Source organism: Mus caroli, chromosome 3 (genome assembly GCF_900094665.2).
Source record: "Mus caroli chromosome 3, CAROLI_EIJ_v1.1, whole genome shotgun sequence".
Taxonomy (NCBI): Eukaryota; Metazoa; Chordata; class Mammalia; order Rodentia; family Muridae; genus Mus; species Mus caroli.
This window is the reverse complement of record NC_034572.1, coordinates 145,257,087-145,277,621: the sequence shown is the minus strand read 5'-3', so window position 1 is coordinate 145,277,621 and position 20,535 is coordinate 145,257,087. Positions and strand designations below refer to the sequence as shown.

The 20,535-nt window shown below is 37.6% G+C and overlaps 2 protein-coding genes across 11 annotated transcripts in view; one reads left to right on the top strand and one right to left on the bottom strand.

Annotated features, from left to right (window-relative positions):
• Nexn (nexilin F-actin binding protein) overlaps positions 1-10,831 on the top strand; it is a 29,344-nt gene extending 18,513 nt beyond the window's left edge. For all 4 annotated transcript variants that reach the window (XM_029475377.1, XM_029475376.1, XM_029475378.1 and 1 more), the window contains 6 exons: positions 1,144-1,332; positions 4,095-4,292; positions 5,241-5,462; positions 9,445-9,630; positions 9,877-10,234; positions 10,321-10,831. In XM_029475377.1, the coding sequence (XP_029331237.1) occupies positions 1,144-1,332; positions 4,095-4,292; positions 5,241-5,462; positions 9,445-9,630; positions 9,877-10,234; positions 10,321-10,334 (1,167 nt within the window). In that variant the 3' untranslated portion in view covers positions 10,335-10,831. The remainder of the gene's footprint in view (positions 1-1,143; positions 1,333-4,094; positions 4,293-5,240; positions 5,463-9,444; positions 9,631-9,876; positions 10,235-10,320) is intronic.
• A 3,747-nt stretch (positions 10,832-14,578) lies between these two features.
• Fubp1 (far upstream element binding protein 1) overlaps positions 14,579-20,535 on the bottom strand; it is a 23,614-nt gene continuing 17,657 nt past the window's right edge. For 4 of the 7 annotated variants that reach the window (XM_029475381.1, XM_021158430.2, XM_021158429.2 and 1 more), the window contains 3 exons: positions 19,396-19,470; positions 15,847-15,992; positions 14,579-15,483 (listed from right to left, as the gene is read on the bottom strand). In XM_029475381.1, the coding sequence (XP_029331241.1) occupies positions 15,475-15,483; positions 15,847-15,992; positions 19,396-19,470 (230 nt within the window). In that variant the 3' untranslated portion in view covers positions 14,579-15,474. The remainder of the gene's footprint in view (positions 15,484-15,846; positions 15,993-19,395; positions 19,471-20,535) is intronic. The other 3 variants (XM_029475382.1, XM_029475379.1, XM_029475380.1) reach the window with 1 other exon arrangement.

Below are 20,535 nucleotides of genomic sequence, written 5' to 3'. Positions count from 1 at the left end.
TCACTTAGAAAACTGAACAGCTATAATTTTCAAAGTTACCATGACCTTCTTGATCAGCTTTCATTAATGATGTTATAAAAATTGCAGCTCAACAGTTTGAGTTTTCTAGACATTATATAAAATGTTATTACTTCTGGCTGGGTATGGTGGTGCATGCCTATAATCTCAGCATTTGAGAGGTAGAGGCAGGCACGTCTCCGAGTTCTAGGCCAGCCTGGTCTGTATAGTAAGACTCTGTCTCAAAAGCAAATAAAATATTATTCACTTTAATACCTGCAAATCTTAATTGGCAAGCAACCCAGTAAAATATTAATAGGGCTCAATTCATATTTAGGTGAGCAAATCAACTGTGTAATGAATTTTATATAAATACCAGATGGCAGTCTTTTTATCTGATTAGTATAAGGAAAACCACTGTGGTTCATAGTGAGGAAACTTAAAAAATCTGAGTCAGGGTGTTGCTGTAGATTTTGGTAGTCCTGGAACTTACTATGTAAACTTGGCTGGCATTGAATTACAGAGTTCCTCCTACCTCTGCAAGTGCCTGAATTAAAGGTGTACGCTACCACACCTGGCAGGAAAATGCTTACAAATCACCAATGTCTCACCCTCTCCAGACTCTGTGTATGTGTATATTCACCTGTACAAACTAATAAGTACAAACTAATTTGTTTATGAGAATTAACAGTCAGCATGAGTCCTTTAAAATTTGGAACAGTCTCTCTTGTTTAAAAGCTTGATTGAGAAATTTTATTTAATCTTGAGTACATTTTTTTATTTGTAACTTCTCTACATATGGTCATTTTATCATATAAGATGTTAAAAAGGAAGAGAGAATTTGGCCAGGCATGCGAGGCAGTGTCAGTCACATCGCATTGAGTTCAAGGCCAGCCAGGTCTACAGAATGAGTTCCAGGACAGCCAGGGCTATTTTAGAGAGACTCTGCCTCAAAAAACAAACAAACAAACAAACACAAAAAAAAACCCAAATGAAGATAAAAATAAAAAGTAAAAAGGAATTGAAGTATTCTGGGAGCTTTGAAATAATACTCTTGTCTAGTTGCTAGCCACATACCTTTCTACCAGTAATCCATTCCTGTGCCCAAGAGTCTCAATTTTTAGTAATGTATAGTTTCTTTATTAGGTAAATGAGGAGGATGAAAACCAAGATAGAGAAACAGTTTTTAAAGAGTACCGCCCAGGAAAACTCAAACTCAGTTTTGAGGAAATAGAAAGGCAAAGGAGAGAAGATGAAAAACGAAAAGCAGAGGAGGAGGCCCGAAGGAGAATAGAGGAAGAGAAGGCGGCATTTGCTGAAGCAAGGAGAAGCATGGTAAGACAAAAGCTAACTGAGAATCCGCCTGTCTCTGCCTCGCCTGTGCTGAGACTGCAGGTGTGCACCTAGTTTTACTTGGGCTCTGGGGACTCAACTCAGATCCTCATGCTTCCAAGACAAGGACTTTACTTAATAAGGTATCAAGTCTAGCTCAAGGATTCTGTCTGTAGAGCCTGTAAATGAAATGGCTAGACTCTGAGCAGGTACAGCCACCCTAGCATCTCTGCAATCTGTGCAAGAGGCTGAGTGTCAGCATTTGCTTCAGTGGGTGTTGAGAAGACAGGATTACTAATGCCGTGCTAGCACACAAGGCTGGGGACCATCATCCTTCTCTGGAAAGATACATTTCTTTAGGCCAGGTCTGAGTGTCAACAACAAAACAGGGGTGGAGTGGAGAGATGGTTCAACTGTTAAGAGCACTGACTACTACTCCAGAGGTCCTGAGTTCAATTCCCAGCACCCACATGGTGGCTCACAACCATCTGTAATGGGATCTGTTGCCCTTTTCTAGTGTTTCTGAAGAGAGCATATATACATAAAATAAATAACTTTTAAAAAGACTCAGGAAAAAAAAAGAGAACAAAACAGGGAATTTCCCCTATCATCCCCCCCCTTCTGCTCCTTCTCTTGTTTTATTCTCTTCTCTGCTGTCCTTTTCTCCTTCATTCTTGCCATTTTAATCCCATTCAATCTATATTAGATGATCAAATCACAATTATCTAACTTCAAAATACCCAACATTTTTTTAAAGATTTATATTATTTTTATGAATACATTGTAGCTGTTTCCAGACACACCAGAAGAGGGAATCAGATCTCTTTACAGTTGGTTGTGAGCCACCATGTGGTTGCTGGAAATTGGACTCATGACCTTTGGAAGGGTCTCTCCATCTCTCCAGCCCCCCAACATACTTTCTTGCATATTGATATCTAATTTGTCAAAAAGTTAAAACTTTCCACATTATGTCAATGTTTGTAAAATAGTTATCCGAAGAATCAATTTTAAGCACTTTAACATAAAAAAGATTATATGTAAGTACACTGTAGCAGTCTTCAGACACTCCAGAAGAGGGTGTCAGATCTCGTTAAGGATGGTTGTGAGCCACTATGTGGTTGCTAGAACTCAGGGCCTTCAGAAGAGCAGTCGGTGCTCTTAACGCTGAGCCATCTCTCCAGCCCCAAAGAATTGTTTAATGTTTATGAGTACACTGTTGCTCTCTTCAGACACACCAGAAGAGGGCACCGGATCACATTACAGGTGGTTGTGAGCCACCATGTGGTTGCTGGGAATTGAACTCAGGACCTCTGGAAGAGCAGTCAGGACTCTTGACCACTGAGCCATCTCTCCAGCCCTGCATCCCCTTTTTGCATTGTAATTGCCTTCTGATAAAATAGCATAGCATTTGTTCCTGCCTGTTCCGGGCATTCTACCAAGTACTTGGTTTAATCACTCAAATAAGAAACTCAGAACCCTGAAACATATATGCCTTCAACTCTTCATTCATGCCCAACTGGCTATAAACCCCCATTTATTTGACTCCCCGACTTACTCTCTCATTTCACTACTGTAATCTATATAACTGTTGCTATTCCTTGCCTGGGACCAAGTCCTAACTTGCTTGCTTTTTTGCCTGCAAGCCCATGTCTGCAGGCCACAGTTCAGATCTAAACAAAAGTGTTTATCTCCAGGACACAGAAAAACAGAATTAAATTGTTTTTCATGGTAAAATGTATCCGCTATCACTAGCTTACAAGCAAAGGTTCTAGTTGCAATTTTGAGATTGCCTGTATTCAGGAGGTGATCATAGAGTAGAACTGTTATTGGAGACTGGGAAGATGGCCCAGCTAGATAAAGATGCCACTAAGCCTGGTGACCTAAGTTGACTCATGGTAGGAAGAAAGAACTGACTCCTGAAAATTTTCTTCTGACACCTGCATGCCCCCCCCTCCAATAAATAAGACAGATAAACAATTTTTTAAAAAGTTAAAACCCTACAGTTGAGAGCCTACCTCAGTATTAGACAGTGTACTTAGTATTTCCAAGCTTCACTTAATCCTGAGAGAGAACCATAATAAAATTGCCACAGGGAGGCTCAAGAGAGGTAAGTAGCTTGCCCATGCTCACAATCAAATTTATTCATATAAAGTTACAAAATTACAAAAAAGCGCTGTCTGTTAATTATTCACATTTCAAATGTCTTGTAGCATATAAAGTGAAAGATTTCACTCTGGCACTTTCACACACGTGGAACATTATAATCTTACTGGAAATATCCTGAAGCTGGACTTGTGCCTTTGCTACCTTGACTTTGGATAGGTTACTTTTCAGTCAGTCCCTCTGGTTCCTCCTGTGCAAACCAAGGATAGTAATCCTATGCTATTTTATAAAGTTACTGGGTTAGATATATGTATTTATAACTGCACTGGCAGTTTTAAGAATATATGAACTATTATGTCTTTAAAACATCTTGGCAGTAAAACTGCACAATTAAATGGCATCATGGCCCTGCTTTTTTCTGATAAAAGCTTATGACGATACAGAAGTAACTCAGTAAGACTATGATTTTGGAGATTCACTTCAATCTAAAGAACATCAATTTCTGATTCAAATGATTCACTGTATAAAAATGGAACATGCTTTGTTCATTTCAATGGAGAATTGATGTACATGGTTATCATCATCCATATCACAGATACTCCAGGCTACAAGAAATACCTTTTTAGTATGCACAATTCTGAAAAAATATTTATTTTAAATAGGTATTAGATGATGATTCCCCAGAGATTTATAAAACAGTCTCTCAAGAATCTCTTACTCCTGGAAAACTGGAAATTAATTTTGAACAATTATTAAGACAAAAAATGGAAGAAGAAAGACGGCGAACTGAGGAAGAACGCAGGCATAAACTAGAAATGGAGAAACAGGAATTTGAACAACTGAGACAAGAAATGGGAAAGGTAAGAATGCTCACTTAGTGCTGAGTATTTTCCCTACATTGCTTTACCTTGATGTATTGTTAATCACACGGATATTTGACATAAATTTATTTATGACACACATATAGGCTACCATGTCTGACCTGGTAGAGTGTAGCAAGGAATGTGGCCCAACATGATACTGAAAACACATTTAAGACGTTAAGATCCTTTTAGTGATTTATTTGCTATAACTAAATTGTGGTTCTCCTGTGTGAGCGAGCCTTGTAGGGAACAGTGTCCTAACACAATGTAACAGGACAGTAGAGCTGTTCTTCCAAAGAACTGAGATGCAATCCCAGCACGCACGGCTCACTACTATCCACGAGCTCCTGATCTACGGGATCTGCTGCCCGATTCTAACCTGCACAGGGCATGCATGTGGCATACACACATCATGCAGCCAAAGCATTTATATAGAAAATAAAAAAAATTAAGTAACCAATATTGTTATCTAATTGTGGGTCCAAAGCACACAGTAGTGATACTAGCAATTAAATATACCAAAAAGAAGCTGTTCAAGGCCTTCTTTATGTGAAAGATTAGAAGTTCTTAATAAGGATTTTTTTTTTTCAACTTAAGACTTATTTCCTGTGTTCTGCCTGTGTATATGTCTGGCAAGCAGTGTTAGTGGAGGCCAAAGGAGAATGTCAGATCCCCTGAAACTGGAGTTAAATTCTGTGAGCCTTGATGTGAATGCTGGGCACTGAACTCAAATTCTCCGAAAGATTAGCCAGTGCTCTTAACCACTAAGCCATCTTTCCAGCCCCAGAAATAAAACTTTTAAAATAGTACATATACACATGATTCCAGTTGTCCTATGAGCTCCAGGCATCTGCTTCGTTGTACTTCCCCACACACAGAGACTAAGAGGGAACATTTATTGTAATTTGCTGATACTCAACATTTGGAAATCTTACTCTTTTGAAGGAAGAAGAAGAAAATGAAAGCTTTGGGTTGAGTAGAGAATATGAGGAATTAATTAAATTAAAAAGGAGTGGCTCAATTCAAGCTAAAAATCTAAAAAGCAAGTTTGAAAAAATTGGACAATTGTCTGAAAAAGAAGTACAGAAAAAGATAGAAGAAGAGCGGGCAAAAAGGCGAGCAATTGACCTGGAAATCAAAGAGCGAGAAGCAGAAAACTTCCATGAGGTACATTACTGTTGTGTTTATTATCTTCATCTTAAAACGGATTCTAGTATTTACAGTTCATTTTGGTATATATGTAATAATCTGGAAACTAAATAGCAAGAGTCCATTAAGTTCATATAGCACTCAAGAGTCCACAAGGATGGGGATGGGAGAATAGAGAGGGTGCAGAATGGAGAAAAAAGAGAATAGCAGCAAACAGTAGAAATAAGTAAATCAGGGAGATAGTTGGTCAAGCAATTGTTCTAGGAACACACAAGTGAGCTAGGGCTATGACTGAAAACCACTAACTATGCTGTATATTCCCTATTACCATGAATTCATATTGGACATAGTGTACCTGGAGGTTTGCAGGGCTAAGGCATTTAAGCATGAAGTTAACAGGTACAGCTCTGTACCTGTCATAGCCTCCTCTAATGCTACCAGGTTACCTTTTGAAGAAAATCCTTCCACAGTGCCTTGTGATCCAAGCCATCAATAGCCCAACTTTACTTAGCATTCAGGACCTTTGATGCTTTGCTCCCTACCCCATGTGTCCTCTCTACACCATTCAGGACTCCATGCTTTACCCAGGCCTTTGCTTCTGAAATGCTTTCTGCAGGCAAGGTCTTACCTTTTACAGTCCTACGGAAATAGTATCTTTTAGGGTCTGAGGCACCTTCTCATTTGAAAAGCATTCTCACATTATACTAAACATTTTAAGGCAGAGAAATATTGTTACTAAGGAATTTTCTAGTCATGAAGGAAATGGAAGACAGGCATAACCCTGAAATCTTGACTCTCCTCTTCCCACCTCCTGAGCACTGACTGGGATTATAGGCACATACATACATACATATGTATGCTTGGCAATACATTTGTTTTCCAGAGTCCCCACCCCACCCCCACCTCCCCGTGCCACCCTGGCTGTTCTGGAATTTCATCTGTAGAGCAGGCTGGCCTCAAACTCAAGAGATGCACCTGCCCCTGTGTTCTGAGTGTTGGGAATAAAGGCATGCACCACCAACCCCATGTAAGACCCAATTTAACAAAACTGAGTAAAAATTTTCTTCTAGATGGCTGCTGAGGACCTTACTATTGTACCATCATTAGGGCAACCAGCTGATGCTGGCTTAATCAGATCTGGTAAAATACTGTTGTGCAAGGCAAACAAAGTCTGACATTGGTTCTGAGCTTGGTGAGATGTATGTCCATGTTGTAAAACTGAGGAGTAACAGCTGGAAGTAGTAAAACCATAGTCTAGTGAGGACTGAAGTTTTCACTGGGTATGCTGTACAAGGCTAAGTTAAAATCTAATCTTGAAACGTCATGGAAAGTGAAGTTCAAACTGGGTATGCTGACTTACTGCTCTAATCTCAGCACTTGGGAAAGGCAGGGTAAGTTTAAGGACAGGGCTCTAGGAAACCCTTTTGTTTTCCTCCAAGAGAGGGTGTTTCTCTGTGTTGCCCTGGACCTCACTCTGTAGACCAGGCTAGCCTCAATCTCAGAAACCCCCCTGCCTCTGCCTCCCCCGTGCTGGGATGAGACCAATCTAATCAAGCAAGCCAGTAGACATCATTATAAAATCTGTAATAAAACTGGCATGTTTGATGTGTTACTTCCAGCTCTCACTTGTGAGATTAGGATGTCAAATTTCATTTATCCACTATGGATTAGGTGAAGAGCTTTAAAAAACTGCAGGTAAACTGTTAACAACCTCCAACCATGGACTTTCCCTCCAACCTTTAGACTCTAGTTCTAATCTTCGGAGGCAGACTTATGATTTTAATGCAAGCCTAGTATACACGAGTTCCAGGACAGGGTACATAGTGAGGTCTTGTTTGGGGTTTGGGAATCAAGTATCAAAATTAAAATTCTAGACTTCAAGGTCTAATTCATCTATGTAAATTGATTAAAAAATGCAATGTCCACTCTGATAGCACTTTTTATCCCCTATTTGGTTAACCATTTGGTTAACATAGTGTTTGACTTTAGAGTCTTGTTTCCCAAGGCAGACATCAAACACCACTTTCCCACCTCCACTTCCCATGAAGCCTTAGGCACATGCAAGCACGATACCAGGAATCACATTTGAGGACTAATGCATGCTATACACTCTCAACCTCATTTGATTTTCTAATGCTCTACTGTGTCTCTACTGAGTCACTCACTGCGTTGTTCTAATATCCTAATATAAATATCGGTGCTCTAGGACACTCATTCCATGTAAAACTTTTACTTCCCTATAGCATCAGCTTAGTAAAACTGATAGTGGAACATAGCATCAATGTTTTGACAGTTGACATTCCTTTCAGCTAGGTTTTGCTTATTCAAACCTTTTTCTTCTCTTTCTGAGACTGGTTTTGGGAGGAAGCTATACAAAGAATGAATTTGCACAAAGTTTATGCTGAATCCTAGAAGGGAGATTATAGGATCCAGTTATACCATTAGTGGACTGGCTTGACCATTCTTTCATATATTTAGTAAGATTTATGGTAATGAAAGCAAACCACTGTTAACCCACTCACACAGCAGTGTGTCTCAGAAGTGCTGCTCACTTCCACTTCTGGGGTGCTGGGATCACACACTAAGGGTCCTGTGCATACTAGGCAGGCACTCTACCAGCTGAGCCACACCTTCAGCCCAAGAACGTGTATTTTCTAAAAACAAACTACAGCATCACAGGCAACTAGGCACCACTTGACAGTAAATAAGCCGCACAAATATGCTGCAGCCATCATGTAGGTGTGTATGTAACTATTACCTGATGCCATAGTTTTAGGAAAAGTGTAACTAAAATGTGATCTGGCAAAGCAAGAAACCAAACTCATCAAACTATGCATGTACCCATGAGTCAAGATTTTCTTATAAAGGTACCCAATCTACAGTTTGTTTCCTAATTTCCATTTAATTGGGGTACTTTATACATACAGACCCCGCCCCAGTGCTATGAAAACATAAATTGTAAATTTTCTAGAGACCAAGAATTTATGGCTGTGAACACAACTTAGTAGGCAGTATGCGCCTAGCATTCAGAAAGGCCTGGCTTCAGCCATTGATACCACATAACACTGATTTAGTTTTCTTGCAGGACTGAGGTTCTCTGCCAGGCATCCACAGAGCAGCTCACAACCACCTGTAATTCTAGTTTGAGAAGGATCCGCCCTTATTCTGATTTCCACAGATACTGGATACTCAAAGTATTACAGACACAACAGCCCTACATGCAAATTTTAAGACTACTTTTTGGTTTTGTCAACCTTTTCCTGTTTTGTTAGACTTATATATACAGTATTCTGCCTGCATAAATGCCAACCAGCCAGAAGAGGGCATCATTATAGATGGCTATGAGTCACCATGTGGTTGCTGAGAATTAAACTCAGGACTCTGGAAGAAAAGCCAGTGCTCTTAACCGCTGAGTCACCTCTCCAGCCTGGTTTTGTTGACTTTTGAAACCAATTTAACCTGTTTATACCACTGTATCGAAGATTAATAATTTACCACCCAACTGGCTTTTTTCTAGATACTTTTTGATAGGTTATTTTCTTGGCTTCCAAAACTCACCCTCATCACATTTCCCACATTCCAGATACTTCTCCACTTATGTATTTCGCCCTGGCATCTCACCAAAATTTACACATTTCTAAAATTTCCAGAAGCATCAAGGATAATCTACTCCTTATGTAGTAGTGGTTAGAGTTTATTTTAAAGTTGTCATGTACAATATTCTGTGAAAGTATGTATGTATGTGCATAGAAAAGTAAAAGAATCTTAAATGAAGTCCTGAGTTAGGCAGACTAGGTGAGGAGTCCAATAAGATGCTAGCCTTTAAGGTATGACTAAAGTACTGTAAATTGTTTCAAAACAACTCATTTCCCTGAAAACCTGAACAGCTACAGTATAATACAAAGCAAACCAAATACATTCAATGTTTTGTACCTATAAATTACTGAATCGTGAACACATCAAGTTCTTGGCACACAACTTTCCTCCATTCTTTTTAAAGGACGATGATGTTGATGTAAGGCCTGCAAAGAAGAGTGAGTCTCCTTTTACTCATAAAGTGAACATGAAAGCCAGGTTTGAACAAATGGCAAAGGCAAGAGAAGAGGAAGAACAAAGAAGAATTGAAGAACAAAAGTTACTACGAATGCAGTTTGAACAGAAAGAAATCGATGCGGCATTACAGAAGGTATGTATAAATGGAGATGGTGCTCTAAACATGTCTGCAAGCAATTAAGAAACGTCATAGGCTAGCTAGCTTGCAAGCCACTGGAATGGTTTAGGTAGTAAACTAGCTCTTTTCTGTGTCAATGAAAACCAGGGCATCATGCATGCTACCCAACACTCCGCTATATCCCAAACTTCTCTTTTTTTACATTCAAAATTCTATTACTAAAATAAATATCAACTTGATAATATACTTATTTTAATACAGAAAAGAGAAGATGAGGAGGAAGAAGAAGGTAGCATTGTTAATGGCTCCACTACTGAAGATGAAGAGCAAACCAGATCAGGAGCCCCATGGTTCAAAAAGCCTTTAAGAAATACCTCAGTTGTAGATAGTGAGCCAGTCAGATTTACTGTTAAAGTAACCGGAGAACCCAAGCCAGAAATTACATGGTGGTTTGAAGGAGAACTACTGCAGGATGGAGAAGATTATCAGTACATCGAAAGAGGTGAAACTTACTGCCTGTATTTACCCGAAACCTTCCCAGAAGATGGAGGAGAGTACATGTGTAAGGCAGTCAACAATAAAGGCTCAGCAGCCAGCACCTGCATTCTTACCATTGAAAGTAAGAACTAATTGGCTTTTCGATCCTTTGTTTTATTAGGAAATAAATAGGAAAACAAAATCATCCCTCTCCTCCTTCTTTTCTAGTGGATGACTACTAGGCTTCCCTCTGTACTTGGGACTCTCTCCAACTCTCTCGACACATCTCTGTGGAGGGGCCAAAAAGGAGACCGGAGGTGCCACTATACTGACTTACTCTTTCCCTAAATCTTCATTACCATGCTGTGCAAAGTCAAAACATAGGTTCTGACAGACTGTCAGAACCTAAGACAAAAGCTTCATATTTATAGCAACTAATACTTAAAGTATACAGTTTGCATGAATAAACGGAACATTTTTTACATTTAAATTAGCTACTGTCAATGAAAATGAAAATGGAGCGATCAGTAGATTTAGTAAAAAGTGATTCATTTTGATTTAAATTTCTAGCTTTAAAAATAAGTCTGTAATGTCAAGTGTAGTGTTGCATGCCTTAATCTCAGCACATGGGGGTAGGTGGATTTCTGAGTTCCATGAGAGCCAGAACTATACATAGTGAGACCATGTAACCCTGGATCCTAACAACACAGTCTGTAAATAAAAGTTTATTATGTTCTAATATTGGGTGGTTTTATATTTAATTTTCTGGGAAACATGTTGTGAAATCATAATAAATCTACCTGTGCATTAGAAGGTCCTTTTCTTTATTTAAAAACTGTATAATGCACTTACCATGACTTTCACAGTAATAAAGCAGAAAAAGACTATACACATCAAAGACACAAACACTCATCATAGTAATGACTGTACATTTATTATTTTAATTAAGGAAACCATAAATACAAAATTACAATAATCATGTGCCCTTTTCCATATAGTGACATTGCAGTTTGTAAAGTATTCGATTTACCTCAAGTCCAAGCTGCATCTCCCTAAGGCACTGTTCCCATCACAGTAGCCATTTTAAGCCAATCTTCTTTTAACACACGGGTAGTTTCTGTAGAGAACACTTTTCTCAGGACGAAAATGCATCGAGCATGCATAAGAAAATATATATATATACTCGCAAATACATTAAAGAGTTTCTTTAGGATATTACTGAAGAAAATAAAACCCAGGGATTTATTTGCTTCTTTAAAGCACCAATTTAAAAAAAATCCCTCAATTAAATTTGTAGTAAAAGTTGATTGACTGATTAAATAAAAAGCAGTTATTTTCAGTCAAATTATTTCTAAGTACTATGAAAATGCATTTTAAAGGCAGGCAGAATTTGCAGAACTAAAATGAGATTATCTCCAGCGAGTTAATTCTACATCAATTTTCTAGACATGTAACTATTTTCAGGAAGAACTGGTTGTAATGGCAAAGTATTCAAGTGAACAAAAACTTCCTCCATCGAGAGCACTTGCCACTCCTATCTAAATCCACTTTATCAATTAAGTGCCAAGATCCTTCTTTAAGAAAACACTTTACAACTAGTATTAGGTCACCAGTTTTAATATTAAAATGATTTTCTAGTATACGCATTTCTGAAATAAACATCAAACAAAGCATTCTAAGTATTGCTACACTAACATGTATGGCATTAAAATCATCTGTAAACTTGTAATTAAATGAGTTTACTTTCAATCTAAACCATTCAATTTTCAACCAACCTTAAAATCTGCCACATTCATATCAATTGGCTCACCTTTTCTACTTTCCATTTAAAGGTTAAGACTGGTGCTATTTAAAATGCTTACAGTACAGTGAAAAGTTCTTACAAGACAAACAATCTCCAATATCTATCCAAATGGAGAGTACAGCTAACCAACACTTGACAGGCTCTGAAGATCTGCCTGCGACACACTGACCTGACCTCCCTCCCTCTCTCCCTCTCTCTCTCTCTCTCTCACACACACACACACACACACACACTGTGGTGCAGTAACTACATAACTTAAACAATTCATGGAACATTTAAGTGAATAGCACTTTAAAATGAAAAGTGATCAAGAGCAGGTACATTACACCCTATACCATATTATGTATGGGAACACAGTTCATATTTCTCAATTATGATTTGCCAATTTTACCTTCTACATTGAGCCCTTCTATGGTCCATGCTCATCGGCTCACCAATGGCATACACTCAAAGGATTCCTCTTTATGGGTAACTATCTCAGGACCTGATTTTATGAGCTATGATTTGGTGCTTGCAGCATCTTCAGCACTGTGTGTGAAAATGAAGGCAGCATTTTTGAATATTTTTCTTTGTTGTAAAAGATAAGCAGGAGTTTTTAATAGGATCAGCACATTTTAGAAAATGAATAAAAACAACTGATATGGTGCTGCTTTAAGATAGTCATTTAACTCAAAATATGCACTAGACATCAATCCTAAGAACACAAACATTTTGAACTGGCAAAAAATAAATGCAGTCAGTTATTAAAATATTATAAATCAGAAACTACTGGTTATGCAGATTATGAAAGGTTATTTGTTATACAATTAACATTTCACTGATGCACATGCCTTTTCCCAAAACTTACTGCCAGTATTCTTTATTCTTCCTCGTCAGCAAATACAAGTCATGAAAACAGTACTGTCTATGAAACTGAACCAAAATGATCTCACTGAATTACTGTACTTATAATAATACAGGGGGAAAATAATAAAAATAAAACTATAAAAAAGATCGGATTTGGAGGGCAAAGAGAATTCCCTGTTACTCATACAAACGGCTGTGAAGGCTGTTGAAAGTTCTGACCAGATCATTCATTCCCTATGTCCTAACTACGGAAGTGTTCTTACTTTAACATTTCTGTAACTCTGGGAGAGGAGGGGTGTACAAAAAGATTTGGATGTTTTTCAGTTATTGCAGCAATCTACTCATTTTAATGGAAAAAAAAAAAAAAAGCAAAACATCACCCAAAATTGTAAACAGTTGCTTGAACAACTTAACAGACTTTCCACTAGGATGGTACCATAAATAACCAAGTACATTTGGGGCAGCAGCAGCAGCAGCTTGCTGGAGTGAGTCCACAACCACAAACCTCACAGGGACAACATGTATGTACTGATATATTTATATAGAGATGGCCTTAGGTTGTGCTTACCTGTTGCTTTTTGCAGCAGAACCTAAGGTGGAAGGTCTGGGAAGGCACTGTGAAGTATAAATAATTGCACTGTTTGCAATTAATAAAGATTTTAAATTTTAAACGAATCAAAATCAACAGCCTCCAATTTGTGAATTATGATACTGAATCCAACTATTTCCTTCAGTTTAATTACTAAATGCACCACAACAACTTTCCTAGGTCATCTATCAATATCTAACAATATCATGCAAAATACTGAACTGTTCATGTCAATACCCTACACTTAAGATCTTAACAGGTAACGCCTTAACTATTACTATTAAACTTCATACTAGAGCTATGCATCCAGATCTAAGTAAGGGTAAGGGAAGTCACTAAGTTTACATAAAACAATCAAAAAACATTTCAAAGCATCCACAATGAGCTGTACTATTTTCTGCCCTATAACCTCAACATTTCTGCCCTCATACAAATGGTGCTCCCCACAGATGACAGAAAAGGCGTTAAGTCCTTAAACTCTGCAAACTGAAAAGCACTTCTGTCTTAAACATTTCAAGTTTTTCATATCACTATAAAAAAGATAGGCATATTTTACACTGAAAAACAGCATTTTAGGAGCACTGATAATACTATTCAACTTTGTTACTGATCAATTTTCTTTAGCTATTAGCTAAAGCATATCAAAAATACTTACCCATTAAGCTCACTTAAAAAAAATACAGAACTATGTATTATTCTATGTTAAGAAGCAGTTATGGTTTCCCATGACAGCACTGTATTCCAACATAATAGTCACACAAAATATAGCAATTGCATTATGTGGAACATGGACAAAAAGACACTGTTGCAGTTCATCAATTTGTCACTCTGATGTACTTACAGTGCAATGCTCCTTGAAGGAACACAATCAAGGATGATACACAGCACAGTCCTCCTCACCCCTACAGAGCTAGTTCTATACTGGCTGGATCAAACCTGCACTTCAACAGACAATGGCAAGACAGACTGTATTTGCATGTAGTCTAATATATTAATATGCAAAGAGCCAACAAATATGCAGAGTAAAACAATGGTTTTCAACAAAATATCAGAACTTCAGCATGAATGTTAAAGATTAATAAAATGATTCAGTACATAAAAAAATTAATTTGATTCAATGACTGGACTTGTGCAATTACAAGACAAAGCTTATCTATACTGCAAAAAGAAAAAAAAAGCTTGAACATTTTCATACCCCAAATGTTTCAATAGCAGATGCAATGTAGCTATACTTTCGCATTCTATTACTTTTCTATCCTGAATTTAGAAAGAAACACACTATTATAATATATATATACATGGAAAGAGTCGCTTTACATGAAAAAACAAGGTTTCTTATAAACTCCTCAAATCACTGTCTGCAAACTGTTCAAAATTAGTTATGCTGAAACAGTCTGGGAAATAAGTGAAGAACAGGAAGGTTAACTGTTGTAGCAGCAGTACAGGTCTGAAATAGTGCTCATGTATAAAAGGAAATTTCACTGTTAATGCAATGGAAGTATACTAAAGATCATCGTATACACATGCAGTTTTTGATCAAATAGAAGGAAAAACATGAAAATATCAAGATTACTTGTGCTGAAATAGCCAAATACAACAGAAAAGAACTTCCAATCTACCACTATACTCCAACAGGGGAAAAAAACATGCCAGTGTTTAAAAACTCAGTAATTCATGGGGAAAGCTTATATATTCGTGTACATGTATCTTAATTTATCACTGCTAAGAAACTATGAATCCTTTACCCACATATCCAACTTACCGACACAGGAGGTTTCATATCATTTATTGTAAAGCACAAAACAGGCATTTTAAAAGTGAAAGTATACATTGAAAAAGTACATTTATATCACAAAGCATCGACCACATAATAGTTGCAAATACATTTGCTGGAATGTGTACATCTACACTAAAGACTAAAAACAAACCGATTTTCATTTCTACACAGAAATATTAACCTCCTATCAGTAGTGATAGATATTTTGTACATTTTCAAAATAAAAAAAAAAAAGAGGGGGGAAAAAAAACACTACTTTAAACCAAAACCAAAATTAAGATCTTCATCAAGTCGTCTGCATCCATATATTTAACAAAGGTTTTTTCCCCCACACAATGAAGCAAATACTGTATTGTCCACTTCTTATTATTGGCCCTGTGCAGAAGAGATACATAAGAGATACACAAAAAGTTAAAGAAAATCCTTTAAATGGAGCTAATTCAGGAGTGAATCCTTTAAGAAAGAAAAACTGGTTAATATAAATGATGGTGGCTTCTTGCATGATTTGCAAATCCCTGGGGGAAGAAAATTTATTTTTAAAATCAAAGGCATTACAAAAATAGCACTCAGATGCCAGAAAACATTATTAGAAAAACTGAGTCCCCAAACACAACACAATATTTCATGTAGTTATACTTTACCAAGTAAAACATATTCATTCCCAAACAGACAAACATGCAGAAAACATGGCTGGAGTGGAAAACAAAAACAAAACAAAAAATAGCAAATGTATTATACCTGAGGTGCTGGAGGATGCTGCGGCATCCCCTGGGGACTCGTTTGGGCATAATATGCTGCTTGCTGTCTATAGTACTCAGCCCAGGCTGCACTATAATCCGGCTGACCACCGGGTGGGGCCCCAGCAGGAGCAGGAACTGCTTGACCTTCAGGAAGACAGAGAACTTATTGCTGCAACTATAATTACAAATCTCATAGTATCTCTTCTCTAGTAAACACAGCATCTTGCCTTTTTAATACTTCTTCCAAGCCTTTTAATAACCTTGTGTCCGCCCTTGTGACCTAAAACACCCCCTCATCTTTAATACAAAAATGTATGTACCGTAAGTACAGCTTATGACGCGAGGCACAGGAGGGTCAATAGCTCTTGTTTTTATCTCAACACAGGGTTTCACTTATGTAGCACAGGTGGCTCAAAACTTGTTATCCTCTTGGCAACTTCCCAAGTGCTAGGATTATCTGTGCCTCACTCATTGCCCCTTCAGTTACTGTTTATCTTAAATATGCCTTAGACAGGGAGGGAGGATGAGGGGGAAAAGTGCAGCACAGAAGAAATGGCAAAGATACTCTTTTCATCTCAATCACAAGCTTCAGTCTCTTAGTTCAGCATGATTAGTAAAAGACAAAATGACCCAAACTCACATACCTTTAAACAAAGGGGAAATTTCAGACATAATCTTTGACAAGGAAAGAAGAAATGCTTTGTTCTTTTTTTTTTGCTAACTGAGAAAGGGTCTCACTATCCAGGGCTGGCCTCATCCTTGGAGATCTACCTGCTTCTGCTTCCTGAGCACTAGGACTAAATGCGTGTATGTGCCACCATACCTAGCTCACCACTCTTCTATCCATTTGGGTCACTATATTACTAGTCTTAAACTACAGAGAAGTACTGAAAGATATTTATGACACACAATGAAGCAAAAAGACATACTGAGTTTATATCACAGTACGGCTTTACTAAAAATAACCTGGCACCTGAAATAAAGTTCAATGAAAGATGTAAAACTCAGCTTTTATGAGTAATTTTGTTTTAAGTGACCATTCTGAGTTATCAAATGATAAAAAAATCGAATTCTAGAAATACTTAATCAATTTTGTAAACAAGCAATAAATGACAGTTTCTCTCTCTCTCTTTTTCGAGACAGGGTTTCTCTGTGTAGCCCTGGCTGTCCTGGAACTTACTTTGTAGACCAGGCTGGCCTCGAACTCAGAAATCCGCCTGCCTCTGCCTTCTTCTATCCCTCTGTACCTTACTCCCCCACTCTTTTTACTGAATCCACAGTTGGCTAGCAAGCTCCTGCAACTGCTTCCCAACATGCAACAGTCATGATTGGCTTTTAAGACAGGTAGTGGGATTTCAACCCAGGTCATTAAGCACTCTTACCCATCTACCTCCTGAGCTTCTATTCTGAACCTTTTGCTTTAAGGTCTCTTAATTTATGATTATCCTAAAAAATTTATCAAGGACAATACTTTCAGAAAAAATGTTTTACAGGGAAAAATGTTTTTTATAACTATCATATAATTAAAAATACTCATTCAATGATTAAATTACCTAAAACAGTATCTTTCAAGATTTATAAGACAGGGAATTAATTGTTCAATTAGTCTTTTTTTGCTCACAGGATTAAGATCTTCAACATAATTACAAAAAAGCACAATTGAAGAAAATGAGTCTCCAAATAGTTATCCTGCACCATGCTGTTGTCTCTGTGTGTGTGTGTCTGTCTGTATGTATGCCAATTGATTGATCGGTAGACATAACAACCAAGAACAGGAATTCGGGCTGGGAGACGGCTCAGAGTACTGCTCTTCCCAAGGTCCTGAGGTCAAATCCTAGCAACCACACGGTAGCTCACAACCACCCATAGTGAGATGCCCTCTTCTGGTATGTCTGAAGTCAGCAATGGTGAACTTATTTATGACAGTAAATAAATCTTTGGGTCACAGCGAGCAGAGTTCTTAAAATTCAATTTCCAACAACCACATGAAAGCTCACAACCATCTGTACAGCTACAGTGTATTCATATACATAAATAAATCTTAATAATAATAATAATAATAAAAGAACAGGAATTCACAGAACCTACTCTCAAAAGTCCTAGTCAATATACTTTTTAAGAATACAGAATGTAAAATATCTATAAAACTTATTTGAAGTCATCTAAACAAATCATATGACATAATTGAGCACAGACGCCAACCTTATTCTTTCCTAATTATCTAATCCAGGTAATTACCAAGTTTCTACCCAATCAACACACAAATATGCCTGGTGCACTACACAGTAAAAGTAAACAATGGACCTAATGCACTCTCACCTAGCATGCTCAGTTCCTTATAAACACGCAGTATTACTTCAGCACGGCTACCACGGAATGATTAATACATTTCCATCTACTCTCAAAACATCCCAGTTCAGAGAAGAAATTATGTAAGCATTCTAATTACACACAGTATTGTTTTAAGGTTTCAAGTTTCTTCCCCCCAACCCCCAAACAGGGATTTCTCTGTATAGACCTGGCTGTCTTGGAACTCACTCTGTAGACCAGGCTGTCCTTGAATTCAGAAATCTGCCTGCCCCTGCCTCCCAAGTGCTGGGATTAAAGGTGTGGGCCACCACTGCCTGGCAGGTTTCAAGTTTCTAGTGCTAAGGTTCATCTGTTAGAACCTGCCTGAGATCAGTGAGGTTAAGAAAAGTTATCAGTCCATCTGTTCACTGCAGAAGTTTGTCATCACATTTCCCCAAACAGTTGTTCAAATATAAAACCTCTTTAGTCTGAAAGGAGCTTTGTAGAAAGCTGTATCACCAACAAGAAGTACACTTACACAATCACTATGGTTATGTTAAGAATTACAATAGTTGTAATTCAATAGTTGTCAAGATCTTTTTAAAAAGTGGTCACCCTCTTTTCCTTTTCAATGCATGCAAATGTTTAGTATTAAAGCAATGTCACTGTGGGCTAATTTTCTGCTTATTTTGCAGTAAAGCCAGTGATACAACTACTTTGCTGGTCTAAAATTTAATCTCATTCCATTTAGACCACCACACAAAAGTACAGTAATAAAGCCATATATTCTTACCTAGTAAGGAAATGCCAGGTTTTAGTTATTAACTTGCTGACAATTGTATTCTTTGCCATATAAGCACAATTATAAGAATTTCTTGAATTGCTCTTAATATGTCTTAACCTCCCAGTAAGTTTCAGGATGTCACCTTTCCTGTTTATTATTTTTGTTTTTCAAGATGGGGTTTCTCTGTCTAAGAGTCCCAAGTGTCCTGGAACTTGCTTTGTAGACAAGGCTGGCCTCAAACTCAGAGATCCACCTACCTCTACCTTCCAAGTATTGGGATTAAAGGCATGTATCACCACTGCCTAGCTTGTTTAATATAAACTTTAACATTATAAAAACATACAGATGAGTTACCTCAAGTATTCTTTTTTAAAAACAAGCAAGTATTTTGTTACTAATCTCTAACTTTGTAATGTGTATTTACTTTAGTTTAATTAATAAGATAAAAGATAAGACGTAAACTATACAGCATACCCATTTTCTTGTAGTACTCTTCCCAAGCCTTTGTATAATCAACCTGTCCAGCTGGAGCTGGAGCCTGCTGATCTCCTTTTTAAAAACAAACAAACAAACAAAACAAGATTTAAGTTTCTGAAGGCTATTATCACTTTTGCTTCTACACCATCAGTACTGTAATTAGCACTGTCTACACCATGGAATTGTGCAAGTGTTTGATGGGAATACATGACAAGTGGGTATAGAAAGGGTGGACAAAGAAACTGGGAATAGTAAATAAATGCACACGAGAGAAATATAGAACATGGTTTCTATCCATTTTTAAGGATAGGCCAAGCATGGTTTATCCCTTGATATCTCCTGCACACATTTTTAGAAAAGCCACAAATAGCTTTGAAGCACTAGAACGGAATTATTAAAGGTTAAATAAAAAAGTAGCATATAGTCTTGTGATTTTTCATAGACACGTGTTGTCCTGCATGTTTGTAAAGACAGTCTGAGCGTTTAATTTTACGTGTGAGCATTCTGTCCACGTGTGTGATCTGTGCACTGGGTCCCCGGGGTCAGTTCCAGTGGGAGTTACCACGTGGTTACCAGCAATCACACCTGGGCTTCTGCAGGAACAAGCACTACTGACTGACTGCCAGCCCCAAACATACTTTTTAGCTCTAATTTGGAAAGGATTATAATTAGTGACATTTAGATAGCAATTAGTACACTTAGACTGATTTCTAAATTCTATCCTTAGGAAGAAAGAGAGAGAGAATGAATCACCGATTGGAGCTCAGAAGACAAAGTTATCTTACTGTGTCAGGTACTAAGGAAGCACCTGAAGAACGAACGTCAGAGGCACCAGAGCCACCTTGAAGATAACCCCAACCACCCCAAATCTAGGACAATATAATGAAAGTAGTTAAAAAAGGCAATCTATTCCTTGTAGTAAAATAGCAACTAATATACAATGACAGAAACTAACAGTTAACAGCTACTGTAATGGTAGTGTCCCAAGGCAAGGTTTATTAATACAGGCTAAGGCTGAGGCGGAAGTTCAATGAATAGAATAGTGACATTATTCCAGTAAAATGTACCAGAAAATACTAGGTAATTCTTTACAGTACATAGTAGTAGTAGTATAGTGCAAAAACCAGGCTGGTAGCA